The sequence below is a fragment of the Phyllostomus discolor genome, chromosome 8 (assembly GCF_004126475.2).
Source record: "Phyllostomus discolor isolate MPI-MPIP mPhyDis1 chromosome 8, mPhyDis1.pri.v3, whole genome shotgun sequence".
NCBI lineage: Eukaryota > Metazoa > Chordata > Mammalia > Chiroptera > Phyllostomidae > Phyllostomus > Phyllostomus discolor.
Window position 1 is genome coordinate 113,004,310 of NC_040910.2, and position 17,508 is coordinate 113,021,817.

A 17,508-nucleotide genomic window follows, 5' to 3' on the forward strand; every position below is an offset into this window, starting at 1 on the left:
CTCCGCCCCCACCCCCTGCGCTCGGTCGCTGGCGCCCACCTGCGTGCAGTTGCCTCGCTCTTGTACTTCTTTATCCCGAGAGGCGGGGCACGTGGGGGCGTGGCCGCTCCCCGCCACCCCACCCTGATTTAGTTGTCTCTACACGGCTCACAGGGCATATGCAGGTTCCTGTTTATTTGTTCATTAAAACTTCAATAAAAACGTGATAAAAGTGTCTTATTTGGGTGGTTAACTGCCACTTCCACGGTAACACGCAGGAGGCGCTGGCTGTCCCTCGAGGTTCCCCGAGTCCGTAAATAACGCGGCCGCCCCGGACCAGGTTGCCTGCCGGGGCGTGCTCAGGGGTCGGGGCTCACAGGCGGCCCATAACGCGTCACTCCCTCCGAGGGGACCTGCTCTGGCACCAGCCACGCTCGGCCTGCGGAGTGTGAGTTCTGCCCCGCTGGGGGGTCGCTCGGTGCAAGGCGGGGCGCCCGGAACTTCCTGCGGCTCTCCGACCCTCCCGCCCCTTCCGGAGAACCCGCCTCGCGTTCCCGCTTCTCTGGAGCCAGCACTGTCAGCTCGTCGCCGGGTCAGACGAAATGCACCCGGACCGGCTGAGACCCCGAGTCTGACGATGGGAGGCGGCTCCCTGGGAGCCAAACTGGCCCAAGCTCCGGGGCTGCGGGGGCGGAGGGCCCCTGGGGGCGCGGGAGGGGCAGGCGTGGGCGGCCGCCTGCGCTGGGCCTGGAGCTGGGCTGCGGGGGCTGTGGGGGCTGCCCCGGGCTACAGAGTGCAGGCTATGCACGCCAGCTGGGGGCCTCCAGGGCACTGTAGGGGGCGAGGAGCCCCTATGTCCTGCACCCTTCTTTGGGGCTCAAAGTAACCCGCAGCTCTGGACAGGGAGAGCTGCCTGGTGAAGGTGGCTCGGGGGCTCAGGGGCCACGTCCCTCCCCTGCCACCTCTGAGGTGACCACCAGCAGACCCCAGACACTGCGTGGCTGCCCCCTCGTGTGGGGAAGGGGCCTTGGGCCCCCTCATGTCTGACTAGCTCGAGGGGCATTCTGGACGGCCAAATGCTTCTGATCCTCGGAGCCCCCTGGCAGCATGGGGACCCCCACAAGAGCAGACACCTCACAAGGAGGAGGCTACGCTCCACGCACATGACCTGAGAACTGCGGCTAGTTGCACTTTGCCCGACGAGTGGAACGCACGCGGGCCCTGCGTCAGCGGCCAGGGGGAGGCAGCGCACTGGACAGAAGCGCCTCTGGCTGGTCCTTCTGCCTGGCCCCCCTCCGCCAGTCTGCCCATGGCCCCGCCCCGTCCTCCAGGCCTCAGCGCAGACGCGGGTGGGGGGGGGGGGGCAGCACCCGGGACGCCCCCACCCACGGGACACGGCAGAGGGACCGGCAGAGTGGCCAGGGGGCCCTGACCTCGGGGAGCTGGGGGCCAGCAGCAGCGGGACAGAAACAAGTCACTGGCCGCCATAAGTGACCAGAGGCAGCCCGATGCCCAGCCCGCCATTCACTGGACAACCAGGCCCGCGCTGGTGTCCCCTGCGGTCAGGCGGCCACCCCTCAAGCTCAGGCGCCGGATGCTTCCGGCATGCACGGGTGCGGGGCCCGGCCTCGGCTGCCTGAGCCATTAACACCGAGGATTTCAGGCCTGTCTTCCCCACGCTGTGCTTCATCCCTAGAGGGTTTATCTGCTCTTAAAGGAGCGGGCGGCCCCGGTGGCTCGCGCTGGCTCCGGGAGGAAGCTGTGACTCTGAGGTGCACCGCGCCGGCACCAGACTCACCTGCCGGAGTCGGCGTCCCCAGGCCCAGAAACCAACACACCCTGGACGGAGCGCCACTGCTGGGCTCCCGGCGGCCGCCGGCGTGCCAGTGGGCCCCTCGCCCGAGATGCCGCATGGATGCCCCGTCCCACGAAGTCGATGCCGGTGACTCCGCTGCCGGCCCAGCACCGCTCACTTAGAGAGGACAGATGCGGGGACCCTCCCGGGGGGTGGGGCCTCCCCTTCCCCCACCGGCCCCTCCTCCTCCTCGGGCGCCCTGACCTTGACCCCCTGCTTGATTCTGCTCAAAACCCTGACCACGTCGACCAGATTCGTGCCCTTGTCACCAGCGTGGGCCCTGGGGGGCATGTGCCGGGTGGAGCGAGACGCCCAGGACTCAGAAGGGACCCATGTCCCTGGGCAGGGCCTAGGCTGCACGGGCAGCAACTACACGAGGGAGCAGCGCAGAATCCCCCTCCGGCAACCCGTCACGGGCCCCGGGGTGGGGGGACAGCTCGGAGCCACCTCGCACCCTGGGTGCCCACCCGGTCATGGACTCCCAGGACAGGTGGGGGGGCAGCTCCTCCAGGGCAACCCCGCAGAGTGGCCCCGGGGACACCGCAGCATCTCACCCGGAACATTCTGCACCGGGATGGACCACACACAAAGGGTCACCGTGGGCGTGCTCCTGCCTCCTGCCACCTGAAGGGGGCGCTGAGCGTGGGCTCTCAGCGGGCAGGTGGGAGGCCTGGGTTCCAGAGCCCAGGCTCCGGTGGGGGTGGGGCCCCACGCATTCCCGGTGACCCGCCCACCCTGCTGCGTTCTGAGGTCCCACCGTCAGCTGACAGCCCCCTACAACCTCCCTCCCTCCCCGCCTCCACAGCCCCCATCTCTGTCTGGAGGAAATAAGACCCAGGGAGGACGGGGCTGGCCAAGGACCCGGCCGCCAGCCCCGCTGACCGCGGGCACGCAGGCTGTCCCGGGAAGGGAGGCAGGCAGCAGGCCAGCCGGAACCCACCCCTTCCACGCTGAGCCCTAGAGGAGCAGTCTCTGCCCAGAGGGGCGGACCGGCCCTGGCTGGAGCAGGAGCGGGCACATGACACACAGCGGCCAGAGCAGGCGGGGGCGGGGGGACGGGGGCGGGAAGCTCTGCAGGACCCAGGGGACATGTGTGAGTCCATCAGGGCTGGCGTCCCCCCGATGAAGCCCACAGGCCACCTGGAAGGACGCGCCTGGGAGGGAGGGACACACCTGGGAGGCTTCTCCCTCGGGGGAGTGGGGGAGGGGGCGGCTGGCGTGGGGTGGGCAGGGGTTGCCTCCGCCTCGGGGTGGGAAGGGCCCAGCCCTCTCCTGAGGACCGGCTCCCGGGCACAAACAGGCTCTGTAACACCCGGGAGTGGGGAAAACTCATTAAGCTAATTGGTTGCTGCGGGAGGCCTCGCCAGCAAATGGAAACTGGAGGGGGTGGGGCTCTTAACCGTTGCTTTAATTTAAATGGAGCTGAGGGAGGAGCAGGTACGCACTGGCTGCCCCCACGTGTGAGCGAGGGGTCACACTCCAGCAGGGGGTCACACAGACGCGTGCGGTCCGCCGTTCTCGTGCCCGCGGGCCACCCGTGCCCTCCTGCTCGGGAGCGCCTGCTGTAAGCACACGCAGCGTGCACACTCGGGAGCTGGAGGACCCGGGAAAGGCTTCCGGCCGGGTTTCCGCTCAGACGGAGCCCCTCCCGGTGCTGGGATTCGACTCGAAGAAACGGTTCCCTTGCCACACAGCCCAGCCCCGGCACCTCCTCTCCGGAGAGCCCCCCGCCCCCAGCCCCGGCTCCCCGAGCTGTCACACTGGCCCCCGGCCTTGGGAGACACCCACCCTGGGTGCCTTCGGTGACGTCACGTCCCGGGGGGTCGGGGACCCGGCCCTCCAGGCCCTGGCCGCTCGGTGGAGACAAGGGTCCCCTCACCCCCGGAGGCGAGGGAGACGGCGGAGGGAACTCCTTCCCAGGCGGGCTGGTCACCAGCACGGATTACGGGGGCCCCACCCCACAGGGACTGGAGCAGGGGCGGGGGCAGGTGGCGGTGGGGGACAGGGGCCCCATCTCGGCTCTGACCTCGGAGACCAGCACGGCCAACAGGGGTAAATGCCGGGCCTTGGGGGGGGGGGGGGCAGGAACTCCAAGCCGAGTGTCCAGCGGAATTCCTTCCAAGCTACTGTCGGGGAGATGACACTCCCCTGTGGACAAACTGGTTCAGTTAAGTCACCGGTGGTCTTGGTGGCCTGGCTGATGGTGCATTCCCTGCAGCCAGGAGCCCGGCTCAGAGGCAGCGGGAGCCACTGGGGGCGGGGCGGGGAAGGGACAGGTGAGGATGGACTGCGGCAGGCAGGTGAGGAGGGGCGGCTCAGCGAGGGAACCAGGATGTCCAGCCTCTGTCGTCCCTCCCCCTTGGGGACCGCCCGAGCGTGGAGGAGTCAGGGTGCCCGAGCACCAGCCCACGGCCCATGGGTCCCTGCCCACGTCCACGGGCCCCGTAGCCGGGAGCTTCCTCTAGACCCCAGTGGCCTCGCCCCCACGTCCTCGTCCCCCTCGCCCAGCCCCCACCCCAAACCTTGAGCCCACACAGCTGCCCCCCCACCTGGGTTCCACGGAGGTGAGAGTCACCCGCCCTCCAGCCAGGGTGCGCAGGTGCGGGGGTGTTCTGTGTGGTTTTCCTGATGGTTTTAAAGAGACCGCGTGGGGTGGCGGCCCGGGGTGGGGGGGTCCCTGAGTCCCCGAACAAGCACAGAATACTTCCCTTCCGGTAAAACCCGTTCCCCTCACCGGGCTCCAGACTTCAGCACACGGCTGGGGTGCCCGTGCGTGTCCAGGGACACGGGGACACAGGTGTGGGGACACGCAGACACAGGGACACACACGCCCTCCCCCAAGGCGTCTGTCTGTCTAGATATTAAGTTGCAGTGAACTACCCTGTCACGGACCGTGTGACCCGGGGAAACAAGGCCAGAGAACCCCCAACCTGGAAAATCACCCCCTTTCCTCCAAGGGGTCTGGCGGGGAGTCTGGTCACCCGCAGGCTGGTGGCCTCTGCTCCCTGCCCCCCCGGGCAAAGGGCCCCTGGCCAGGGCGCCCCAACCGCAGAAGGAGCACTGGGCCTGACCGTCCCAGGCCCCCGGCCGGACTCCCGGGGCGCCGAGCTCTCGGGTGGGACAGCGCCTCACCCGCACCGACCCCGGGGCAGCCCCTGCCCTCCGCCCCCTGCGTGACAACCGCCCCCCAGGCACTGGGCTGGAAGGTCACCTGCCAGGACCACGGTCTCTCTGCCCGGCCTCGGGGGCAGATGCCGCGGACCAGCAGCCTGCCCCCCCCACCACAGATGACGAGGTCTCGATCAGAGAGGCCCGAGTTCCGATCCTACCCCTTCGAGCTTGTTCTGTGTCACCCACGGGTCTCAGAAACGTCTCTCTTCACACCTTCCCCGGTTCCGCAGGCTCTGCGAGAAGCCTGCGGGGCGTTTCCATGCAGTCGAGCGCCCCGAGAGGGAAAACCTGGGGTGTGAGCGGGGACCCCGGCTCCATCCCTGCCCCGGGGAAGAGGGGGGCCCCCAGGATGGCCCCATTGGCTTCCCCCAAGCCAGACGTCCAGGTCTCGCTCCGGGACTTTTCCCAACTTCAGGCTCTCGACAGCCTCCTGCCCCCGACAGGCGACCGCACTCCCCCTCGCTGGCCCTCCCGGGAGTCACGGGGTCGTTCTCAGGCCAGTGGCCTCCCTCTGCTCCCTCCAGTCCCTGTACCCTCCCGCCCTGTCACCGGGCTCCTGGGTCCAGACCCCTTGCCTTGGCCTCGATGCGAGTCCCTGCGCCAGCCCACCCTCGGCGATCCCTTCCTCTCCTCTCCCGACCCCTCCTCTGGGGCCGTGACTCCCCCCAACGCCGCCTCGGAGCAGCCCCTCTGCGGCCGGCACCCCGCACCCCACACCCCGCGCCCCCACCACCCCCGCCGCCGCCACCGAGCCCATCTGCAGCGCGAGGGGCAGGCCGCGCAGCAGAAGGATTTAATTGCATGTCAAAATTAAATCTCTTTTGATGAAGAACAATTCAGCTACCGCTCTGACTAATCAAATTAACAAAGTCTTTTTTGATTTTCAATTATCTCCGTCCCGGGCACGCTTCATCCGAGGCCCCACCGTGCATTCACAATGCCGTGCGGGCCCTCACCTGGGCGCCCCGACCTTGCCCGAGCTGCTCCCCGCGCCCCCCCACCCCCGCCCCCACCCCGGGGGAGAGTGCAGGGCCCCACGGCTGCCGGGAACCCGCATCGGGCAGCTGGGAGCAGGGAGGGGCGGGCGGGGGAGAAGATGCACGCCCCCCGCCCCCCGGAGAGTGGGACAGAGCCCTCCGGTGAGGCGGGAGCCCGGGGGACAGAGGCTGCGAATCCAGCCCGGGGGTGCCGGCAGACCCAGGCCCCCCGCTTTGCCCACGCGCCCCCCAGGCAGCCCCCACACTCACCACACACCTTGATGGGCACACACGTCTCCCGGGGTCGTCCATGAGGACCCTTGGTGACCAAGGGTCACACTCGCTTCCTCCTCTGGACCCACACCGCCCGACAGAAATACACCGGGACCCGCGCCACGGTGGCCAGACCGGACGGCGGGCGGCACACTCTGGACCATGACCCCGGCGGGTGGGTCAGGAGGGCGGCTTGGTGCCTGCATTCTCACCAGCCGGCCAGGCTTGGTGTCCAGTGGTGCTTAATAAATGCTTGTTGTACGGATCAATGCATGGAGCTGGGTGAGGTTGGGAATGCAGTTGGGACTGCCAGCCATGCACATGTGTCCACACGTGTGTGCATGTGTGTATTGAATGGGGCTCATATGGGGCCACGGGCTCCACATGACTGCAAGTGCATACTTTCGGGGCCGCCAAGCTCCCTCCCGCACCTCAGTCTGTAAAAGAAGGGGCCGGAGGGAAGCCCCCGGCCCGCCTCCCCTTCCTGGATCCCAAGCTCCCCGGGCAGGTGGCAGGTGGTTTGCGAAAGGGCACGTGCTGCCACCTGGTGGGAGAAACATGCATGGCAATTCGGCCCGCCCAGGGCCCATCGATCCTGGGCTTCCTGCTGTCATGGCAACGGGGCTGACTATCCACAACCATGTTGGCCTCAGTCCGTTTGCGTGTCCACTGGCCGCCGCCTCCTCCTCCTCCTCTTCCCCCCAAGTCCTGCGTCTCAGTCCCGGTGAGCGCAGGGAGGGCGTGCCTGGCGGGGGGCGGACATAACCGAGGCAGCCTGGCCGCCACACCATCTTCCTCCTCGTCACCGGTCCCCAGATTCGAACTCGGGCAGCAGGGACGTTGTAGCCTTGCAGCTGGAAACCCCACCTCGGCCTCTCACTCGCCGGGCCACCCCGAGCAAGCCCCTCAACCCTGTGCGTCACCGAGGTGGCCCTGAAGTCCCAAGAGCAGGGCCAGGCTGGTCCCGGGTGCTCGGTGGGGTGGGGAGGGGTCTCCCTCGGTGCCCGTGGTGGCCGCAGCGGCCACCCTCCCCTGCTGGCCCCACACAGCCCGGCCGTCCCTCCCGTCAGGGGACACGGTGCAGGCAACGACATCGGGGCCCAGGGGCCGTGGCGCTCCCGGCGGGAGCTTCGGAAGCCGTGCGCCCGGCGCCTCCCTCCTCCGCCACGAGCCCGAGTCCTGGAGTTTGGGGATGGAGACACAGACCCTCCCCAGACATGCACGACGCCGTGCGGGGGGGACACACACCCGGGCCTGTCCCGCAGCTGTGGTGCAGGCTCCCTCCTCCTTACGGAGCGGACCCACGCGTGCGACGGGCTCGGGCCACGGGCCGGCGTGACGGTGCGTCATTACGCCCCTGAGCGCCAGGGGTGAGCGCATGCGCACGTTCCCTTTTCCAAAACCCAGAGCCCCAGGCAGCGGTCGCGTGAAGTGTGCGATTCAGAGGCGTCGTCAGGGGCGGGGGGCCCGGGGGAGGGGGACAAGACAGCCCCTCGGCGTTTCCTCCAAAGCCCGAAAGCCTCCACGGAGATCGGCCTCGGCTCTCCCGGTTCGGTCCCAGCCTCACCCCGGGGGCACCCTGCCCGCAGCCAGGAGGAGAAGGCCCGGCCACACGTGCCTCTTCCACCGCCAGCACCCCCCGAACCCCCCAATCCACCCGGCTGGCTCGTTAGGAGACAGAGTGGTCGGCGGTCGCCCCCCACCCCGTCAGGAGGGAGGGACGAGCGGACAGGCCAGGTGAGCAGCCCTGCATCCTTGGCAGGACGGCTCTCCCCTCACTGCGGTTCCTGCCGCCCCCTGGTGGTGCTGGCCGGTACTGCAGCGCCAGCTCCGGGGTGCAGGGACTCCCGCAAGGGCGGGCGGGGCCCCCCACCCGCCTGCCTGCACCCCGTCACAGGACCCTGAGTCCTCCACCTGTGGAACCTGGGGACCTGGATGTCCGAACGGAAAGGACAAAGATGCAGGATGCAAAACCAGGAGCGTCCAGAGGGATACCCTGCCGTGCAGAAGGGGCCCCGAGCACCTGGAACTCAGGGACCCCGAGTCCCAGGCCCTCCCAGTGCAGATGCGGCTCCCCGGCCACCTGGACGCAGAGCCCGATGTGATCGGTATCAGCCCCGACCCCCAGCTGCCAGGCCTCGCACCGGGCCCTCCTCGGGCACCTGCTCCTCAAACACAGACCCGGAGACACATGTATAAACCGGACACAAACTGGACACAGTTAGGTGCTCAGGGCCACCAGCCAGCGCCACCCCGAATGCCTGTGTCCTAACTCCTCAGGCCACGAGGGGGGCCTCCTTCCTCCAAGAGCTGCCAGCAGGCAGCGCCGTCTCTCGAGGGCCGGCCCCTGTGTGTCCGTCCGCACTGGTCCTCAGGGCGGCTGTAACCCAACGTGACCAGTGGCCTTGCAAGAAGAGGGAAATGTGTGTGGAGATGGGACACGGGGGAAGAAGGCTGTGTGGGGACAGAGGGACAGAGGCGGAGACTGGAGTGGGGTGTCCACAGGCCCAGGAGCACCGGGGATTACCCGCAGACCCCAGAGGCCGGGGTGGGGGGTGGCGGTAAGGAAGGGCTCTACCCAGAGCCTCAAGGGCGCTGGCCCCCCGACCCTGGATGTCAGACGTCCGGCCTCCAGGCCTGAGACAGGGCCAGCCTGTGGCTTCAAGGCCCCCGGCTTTGACGCTCACACCGGGGGGGTGGGTAACATCACCCCCACATTCCAAATGGGGACACGGAGACCCGGGGAGACTCGTGTCTGCCTGCCAGAGCAAGGGTGCACTCAGCTCTCCTGGGGGCTTCCTGCCAGGAGTGCGGTGGCCTCCCGGGGGTCGTGTGGCTGTCTGTCCTCACTGCACTGGTTCGGTGGGAACCCTAGCCGCCAGGGTCCCCACCCCGGGACAACCCCACATGGGGGCTGTGCCAGCGCTCAGCCGGCCGGGCAATCCCGGCGGCCAGGAGGAGGAGGTGTCGTGGATGGACCAAGCGGCACCCGGGACGAGAGACAGCCGGATCTCTGGGTCTCCATCAGACACCCACTTGGCTTTCTGGGGGACGCAGGCTCGGCTCCCCCCCGCCCCCCACCCCCCCAGACAACCGGCCCAACCGGTCAGAGAGAATCTGCACTGGTTTTGAAACATTTTCCTTCTCTCCAGCGCCCGCTCCTGGGACACAGAAATCGGTCTCCTGCACTCAGAAGTCCTGAGACCTCCGGGTCCACCCAGCCCTCGTCTGGACCCACAGACGCCCTCGGAGCCCTGGGAGTGACCAGGAGGACACCTATCGAGGTCGATGTGACCAGGGGCATGAGGACCGGAGCAGGGGTTTCTGGGAACAGGGTGTGGGGTGGGGAAGTCTGACCGTGAAGGGATGAGCCACGGGCCCCAAACTCCAGCTGGCCACTCTGGGGCCCCCGGGCTGTGGAGGGAGTCCCGGGTGGGTGGGCACCAGGAGGGGGTGAAGGGTACGGAGCGCCAGGAGCCTCGGACAGGTGGATGGCGTGGAGGTTGCCCGGGGACTGGGTGGGCGTCCCGATTCTCTGAGCCCCCCCACGCTGAGTGTGACACCCTGCCTGGCTGTGTCACGGGCAGGCGAGCCCAGTGTGCAGCAGCCACCACACAGACACCTGTTGTGGAAGCCGGGGGCGGGGCAGGGGGGTCCCAGCACCCCCGCCAGCCCCCTCACAACCCTGACCTTGCCTGCCACCGGGGCCAAAGTTGAGGTCCCCACACTCTCCCCGCTGCTGTCACACGAAGAGGCCACAGTCCCCTCCTCGCCAAGGAGCCCTCCTCCAGAGACAGGAAAACCCGGATTTCAGAACAGAGTGTGGGCTCGGGGGAATATGGTTGCTCTCACACCTGCAGCCCGGACGCCTGTTTAAGGGCCCTTTTCACCGCTGTCCCCCGACCGGACCTGCCCCCCGGCTGGTTCCGGGATGACGGCGATTCACAGGGCAGACGGTTCCCAGGAGCCCACACTCCCCACGTGGAAGTGCAAACGAAGATAAAAAACTTAGGGACCAGCCTCCCCGTGGTGGCTCGCCTGCGCCGCCAGGTGGCCAAGCCTGGGTACTACCGCTCAAAACAGGTAGCGAGCTTGTAACTAAAATTTAAGGGAGCAATTTGGAAAGCACCCTGAGAAAAACCAGTCAGTCCCAAAGAGAAGACCCCTTCCAGGACCATGGGCCCATGCCGTGGGCCAGTCAATGAGCCGGTCACGGACACCGCCTTGAGAGAGTCAACAAAACGCCAACTTTTTTTCCCGTTGATGAATAATTGTGTGTGACCCAGGTCCTGCGAAGGGCGTGCGCCCAGCCCCCTCCCTGCAGGAGGAAGGGCCAACTTGCTGGGTGGTACCTGGGGAGCCTGTCTGGGGACCCCGCAGGCGTCCAGGTGTGACCGCAGCTGGTGGCTGCAAAGGCCCCCCAAAAAAGGCAGAGGTCACAGCTCCCACAGAGTCTCCGAAGGTGTCATGTGCGTGAGGACCTCTGGCTGACACCCCCCTGGGTCACAGCGGGGCCCGATCCCACAGCAGGGACAGAGGAAGGCGGGGACATCCAACACACACAGGCGCGGCCACGTGACGACAGAGGCAGAGATCAAGGCCGTGGCTACAAGCCCACAACCGCCAGCAGCCCCCAGACGCTGGGGGAGGCAGGAAGGGCCGTCCCCGCGACCCTCAGAGGGAGCATGGCCCTGCCCGCACCTTGACCTCCGAACCCCGGCGTCCGGAACTGAGAGATAATGCCTTCCTGTGGTTTTAAGCGGCCCAGCGTGGGGTCATTCGCTTGGTCAGCCCCAGGAAGCTCTGAGGGGCATCCCTTGGGTGGCACCTTCTAGGTGACCTGGGAGCGAGGTGCCTGAGAAGGAGCCAAAGCAGGTGGCACCTTTGTCCCTGACCTGGAGCCTGGTGGAGGCCTTGTGTCCTGGGGGCTGCAGGGTGTGTCCTGGGGACTGTGGGGTGTGTCCTGGGGGCTGGGGTGTGTCCTGGGGGCTTTGGGGTGTGTCCCGGGGGCTGGGGGGGGGGTGTGCTGGGGGCTGTACTGTGTCCTGGGGGCTGCGCAGCAGACAGCGGTCTCAGGGGAGAGGGCGGGAAGGGGGAGGAGGCGGGGCCCACGCGGCAGCCGCTCAGGCTGCGCCCCGCCCCTTTCACCGGAGCTGGGAAAGCAAACGACCTGAGAACCGAGTGCGAAGCGGCGATTCATTAGCCCGATGTGCGATGATGGCTTAATTACTCTCCTGACGGGGGAGAGCGCTCTCCGACAGCAGGTGTGAATGAGTTCTCCACCGGCGCGCGGAGCGCCGGCCCGGGACTGGGGAACCGAGTCACACCGGGGTTCTGGCGAAACGGCGGGAGCGGCAGTCCGTCCGTGCGCCCGGGCGGGACGGGCGGCGAGGCTCCCGCCGGTGGGCGCGGGGCGCCGCGGAGGAGGCCGTGGCGAGGCGGGCGCAGAGGGGCAGCGCCGGAGAAAGGGGTCTGGGGCCTGGATGGGTTCGGCTGCCGTTTGCCTGCCTGTGACACAGGAGGCCAGACGGGGGACCAGCAGGGGATGGCCGAGGACCGGGGGATGGGACGAAGCCAAGAAGCACCTTGCACGTGCGGGCCGTGCGGGTTTGGGGTCACGGCCCAGGTCGCATGGGGCACACCGCCCGCAGGCTCTGACCTGCATCCGGCCGACTCAGCCTCTCTGAGCCTCAGGTCCCTCATCTCCAACACAGGGACACGGGCGGCCCCCGCCCCCCAGAGTGTCACAGGGCTGCCACGAGGCAACACATGCAAAAAGCTCCCCCGTGACAGTCTCCCCAGGACAGGCAATCCCTCGGGTGTAGAGGGCCCCTTCCTGCTGTCCTTTAAGGGGCCGGCACACAGCCAGGAGCCCCAGCCCACCCCAGTCCACCCCCGGGCAGCAGCCTGGCCAGGAGGGAGAGCAGCAGGGTCCTTCCTGCCCTGGAGCGCCCCGCAAGCCTCCACCCTATCCCTGTCCAGTGGAAATCAGGCCGCTCGCCCGTGTGTCCCACAGGCTCCCCTGTCTGAGGACCTGGTGGCCGTCCCCTGGGGGCCCCACCATCATTCCGGAGGCTCTCAGCCAGCAAGGCCAGAGGGGCCCAGGCCCCCAGGCAGCGCCACCGCCCCCTTGGAGATCCCTGTGCAAAGCGGACTCATGTCGTTATAGAAAGACGTGCACGCGCTCCTGGGCCGTGGGGGGTCCCACGAGACGACAGCCGCGTGCCAGTCAGGAAGAGCCTCTCACCAGAGACCTGACCTTGGACTTGGACCACAGAACCGCGGGGCCCAGCCCGTAGTCCAAGCCACCAGGACCTGAGCGGGGCGGGGCGACCAAACAACTCTGAACGTGGCCGGGCTGCCCGCCACGCATGGGGCATATTCTGGGGGAAATGAAACGCAGGCTGGGCTTTCCAGAAGCCCGCGGAAGCCGCCGAGGGAGGGGATCTGAAGGGCGGGGGGGTGTGAGCGCCCAGCAGGTGGCGGAGGGACCCGGGAGCCGGTGACGCCAGGCCCGTGCGGACGCGCAGGTGTGTAGCGCCGGCCAGAACGCGAAACCGTCCGCGGACGCGTGCACGCCTCCGCGAGACAACCGAGGTTCCGGCGTGTCCACCCTGCTGCTGGGCCGGGCTGCGCCGACGGGGGGGGGGGGGGGCCTTCCGTGTGCGTCTGATTTGCGTGCGCGTGGCCGGCACCTCCGCCGCTCAGGCCTCCGGGGCCCAGGGCGTCTGGGCGGGGCGCTCAGGTGGCCCCAGGCGGAAGGCGGCCCTTAACACACCTGGGACCCCGAAGCCCCATCCAGCTAAATAACGGCGGGGACGACGACGCCCAGAATCATGGGGACGGCCCGGCCCGATAAACGACCGCCCCCATTGGACTCCAGTGAACCGGCCCTCCGCTAAACAGTGTTTTTAACGTGTTGACATTCACGTGTCACATGAAACTGACCACTTCGAAGCGCACGGGTCAGCGGCACCGAGCGCGTTCACAGGGTGGCGCAGCCCCGACCTCTTTCCAGAAAGTTCCAAACGTTCCCCTCATGCAGAGGTTTTCCTCGTTACCTGCCCCAGTTCACTGTCCCACCCCCCACCCGCACCCCGGCCCCTGGTGACAGCGAGGCCACTTCCCGTCTCTGGGCGTCTGCCTGTGGCTGTGGGGTGGGCTTCCCGCCGACAGTATGGGGACCCCCAGGCCCTGTGCACCCCAAGGCTCAGGCTCCCCCGGGCCCAGTCCCGCCAGCGCACCCAGGAAAGCAAGCTGCCCCCTCCCGGGCCTGCCGCCGCCCCCAGGGAACAGGAAGCGGGCGAGTACGGGAAGGCTCTGCTGCGTTAACCCGACGAGGGGACGGCCGGTGACCTGCCCGAACATGCCCCCTGCGGACGGAATTTTAAAGAGACGAGAGAGGCCACAACCGAAAGCCAAAGCCAGCCCGGCCGCCGTCCCCGTCCGCGTCCCCGGGGACGAGCGCCCCTGGCTGTGAGGGCTTCGCGCTCTCCACTCAGAGACCCCGGGGACGGCTCGGCCCGGACCCGAGAGCCGCTGTACCGGACGGAAGGCGTCCGTCCGGAACCCTGTGTGGCACCCAAGTGGGTGTGAGAGGCGGGGCAACGGTGCCCTGCTCGCTGGGGCCCACGCACGGGACAGCGCGTGAGTCCGCAGGAAGCCACGGATCATCCCGTGCCCCCGCCCCTGCCCAGAAGTGAGGACCACGGGCCCCTGCTCCCCCGTGACCGGGTCACACCTGGAGGGCGGCAAGTCCAAGGCCGGTGGGGAAAAAACCAGGGCCAGACGCCAGACAGCAGCCTCCTCCCCGCCCCGCAGGGCCGCACCTGGGCGGCGGGCGGCGAGTGCGAGGACTCTGGGTCTCCGGCCGGGGAAGCACTCACACCGGCCCGGCCAGATGGCGCCACCCCCTGGGGCCTGGCCTGCGGCCGCGCGCACCGGCTTCCGCGGGCCCCGCAGCTGCCGCGCCATCTGTGGCTCAGCCCGCAGCTCTGCGCCCGCTGGCCTCCGGGGCGCTGGAGGTGGGGACGCTGGGGCCTGCCCGGCTGCCCCGAGCACGGAGGCGACTTTGCTGTGGTGGGCTCCGAGGGGCCCCCTGCAGCTGCGCTGAAACAGGAGCGGGCGAGACAGCGCCCCCTGCAGGGACGGGGTGGGATGGGGCACAGCAGCCTCGCAGCCCCCCCCACCCTCCCCAGGCCCCCAAGACCTCACTCCTGGCCACACCAGGGACCGGCCAGCCCTGTTTTCTAATAAAATGCAAATCAGCAATTGCCTTGATGAAGGGAAGGGGGGGGGGTCACTGTAAACAAAACCTCTGTCGCCATGGAGACCATTAAAAATAGCTTGTCCACCCTACCCCCTTCCTCAAGGGCAGCGGCGGCTGAGTTCCTTCGCGCCACACTATTATTACTTTTTAATTAAGAATAATTTCTGGCTTTCCATGGGATGATGGATTAAGGCAGGGAACTTTTCCCCACAACGCCCCCCTTTCACTGTGCAAAGCAGGGCAGGCCTGCACGAAGCCGGTCTGCGCCCAAGCCCCACCCCGCGGGCCTCGGCGACCGCCTGTCTGTCCGCCTGTCCGCCGTCTGCTCCGCCGGGCCACGACGCCGTCGCCGGGCTCCGAGGGGAGCAGCGCCCGGGCCCTCCGGGTGCCGGAAGTCAGCGGGCGCGTCCCCAGGGCAGCCGAGCGTGGCTTCCCCCCTTCCTCCTCGTGTCCCCTCCCCACGTCTGAGAGCTGCTCCGCCACGCGGGTGCACAGGTGCGCGTGCACAGGTGTGCGTGCGGGCAATCCTGGGCTTCCGGCGGGGCTCTTCTAAGGGTGTCTCCCCCTTGGGAGACCTCTCTCCTTGTCGGGGGGCAGCCCTGTCCGTCTGCCCCTCGAACCGTCCGCACCCCCCGGGAGCCCAGTGGGAGGGACATTGCCACCCCCTCCTCCACTGCCCACTCCAACCTCCCTCCTGCCAGGGGCACCGGAGGGCACAGGCAGGAGGCGAAGGGCCACCGGGGAGACACGGGTGGAGGACCCAGGGGAGACGGGGAGGCGGCCCGAAGCCCCACCGGCTGGTTGTGACCTCGACGAACTCCGTGTGTCTGTTCCCCACACACCCTGCGGGGTGCCACCCTGTCCCCGGCCACCATCCCACAGGCGCCTCGTGTCACAGTCCCAGCTCCTGGGGACGGAGTCTCTGCCGCCCCTGCCCCGCCTGACTTGCTGTGACCACCAGGCGGTTTGCAGACGCGACACAAGCAGAGGCTGTAAAGAGCGTGTGCATCGGGAGGTTCACACGCCAGCCCCCGCCCAGAGCTGAGGACCCCCGGGAGCTGCGGGGCTCTGATGCACGGGCCTCTGCCCACGTGCAGAGCCCACCTAGAGCCAGGTGCGGGGCTCAGCCCGCCCGCAGCCTGGAGCAGAAGCACCAGGCTCGACCGGCCGACACGCAGCCAGCCTGCAGACACAGGGGCCAGACGCCAGGCCAAGGGGACAGGCAGGACCCCGACCGCATGCCCACGAATGACCACGGCCGTGCGTGCGGCGTTGATGCCGGGGCCACGGGCACAGCCAGCGAGCAGGCAGATTTGCCCGTGGAGGCTGCAGCTGCGGAGGCCTCGGCATGGCTTGGACTGCCGGCGAGGAGAGTACCGGCAGCCGCTCCGCCGCCCACCAGCCGGGAGTCGTGCGCAGGTTTTAGGATTCGAGGGCTCGGGAGGGGGGCGGGGCAGGACGCCAGCGTGCCAGCCGGGCCCTCTCAACAGGAGCCAGACCAGGCTGCTCCCCACGGCGGCACCGAGTCTGCCCACGGGACGCCGAGTCCTCCGTGCGGAGCGACACTGGGGGCGTCTTCCCCCGGGAAGCCAGGCCGAGGGCGGACGGAGGCGTGTTCATCCGTGGGCCGTGTGGGACGGGAAGGGCAGGAAGCGGCTCGGGCACCCAGAAACCGCAAACCTGGTCAGAGCCGGGCGCCACGGGGCAGAGGGGTGCAGCCTCGCACAGACAGCGCCCAGGAGATGAAGAGCTCACCCCGACCTTCGCAAGCCCCGCCACCGTCTGACGCCCTGGGGCGCACCCAGTCCAGGTGGGGCCAGGAAGAGTGTGGGCGCCCGAGGCCTCCCCAGCACCCCCGTCTCCGGCCGGCCGACCGTCCAGCAGATCAGCCGAGGGGGCCCCCGGGGCCCCAGTGTCTCCCGTATCTTACTTGGGAAGGAGCGGATTAAATTCCCGTCGCTTCAAAGCCGTGTTAATCAGAACTGGAGGGCAACAGCGTGTCGCTTCAGGCCGTTGATAAGGACAGAGCTGTTTCCTGGGAGGTGGGGCTCTGGGCCACGGGGCCGGCGGGCACGCAGGGGCCCTGGGGGAAGCCGTGACTCCGGGGACTGCCCAGCTCCCAGCAGATGTGGTCCGAGCAAGCGAGCAACGCACCTTCTAACTGGACAGGAGACACCGAGGGAGGTGTGAACCCCAGTGTGTCATCTGCAAGAGGAAAGGAAGGCTCCCCCCGGCGTGCATCCGGCCTGGGACCCCGCCGCTGGCCCCACCGCTGCTGCGTCGTACCACCCGGCGGGGTGCAGGGGGCATCGTGGAAACAACCGCTCTCCATGAGGGGTGACGCGTCCCCCGCCCCCCCCCGAGGGCTGGGAGGACCGGGAGGAGGCAGCTTCCCCGGGAGCCTGGTCCGGGTACGACGCGCCGGTGCCTCTGACCTCTCCCCTGGTCACCCAAGGAAATGGACTCTTGGCCCGGAACCCCCGCCTCCCAGGAGACGGCTTATCACTAGGGACCCCAGCCACACGTCCACTCTGGGGCCTCGGGCCGGGGCGCCCCCTCTCCCGAGGCCTCAGCCCCCCTCTCCGTGGGAGGAGGCTGGCCACGGCCCCCGCCCCCCGTCAGGGCGGCAGAGGGAGGAATGAGCCGATTCCGGGGAAACGCTGAGTGTGCCCGCCCCCCAAACACCAGAGGCACGGACGGATGCCGGCGCTCCCGGCAGCCCCCGGGCCCCTCGGCCCTGCTGGGGGTCAGCCCCCCCACCCCACATTCCTTGTGGCCGTTTCCAGTGCTCAGTGAGGCTCCCCCCCGCCCCTGCCGCACGCTGCTGCTGGTCCCCAGAGCCTCCGGGTCCCGAGTGTCTTTTCCCCGCCGCCTCGCACCCCCTGCCACCTCCTCCCACGCCCGGCGCCGTGTGCTCGGGGAGCACAGAGCGATTTCCACGCTGCTCCAAGCCAAACATAATTAGGGAGGGAAAACCGTCACGG

The 17,508-nt window shown here is 68.5% G+C and overlaps 1 protein-coding gene across 1 annotated transcript in view; it reads left to right on the plus strand.

Annotated features, from left to right (window-relative positions):
* LOC118496665 (collagen alpha-1(I) chain-like) overlaps nucleotides 1-14,368 on the plus strand; it is a 32,460-nt gene extending 18,092 nt beyond the window's left edge. Inside the window, exons 7-12 of the mRNA XM_036009078.1 lie at nucleotides 6,357-6,430; nucleotides 7,326-7,625; nucleotides 10,116-10,338; nucleotides 13,432-13,562; nucleotides 13,758-13,841; nucleotides 14,077-14,368. Of these exons, the coding sequence (XP_035864971.1) occupies nucleotides 6,357-6,430; nucleotides 7,326-7,625; nucleotides 10,116-10,338; nucleotides 13,432-13,562; nucleotides 13,758-13,841; nucleotides 14,077-14,368 (1,104 nt within the window). The remainder of the gene's footprint in view (nucleotides 1-6,356; nucleotides 6,431-7,325; nucleotides 7,626-10,115; nucleotides 10,339-13,431; nucleotides 13,563-13,757; nucleotides 13,842-14,076) is intronic.
* Nucleotides 14,369-17,508: the final 3,140 nt, after the last annotated feature.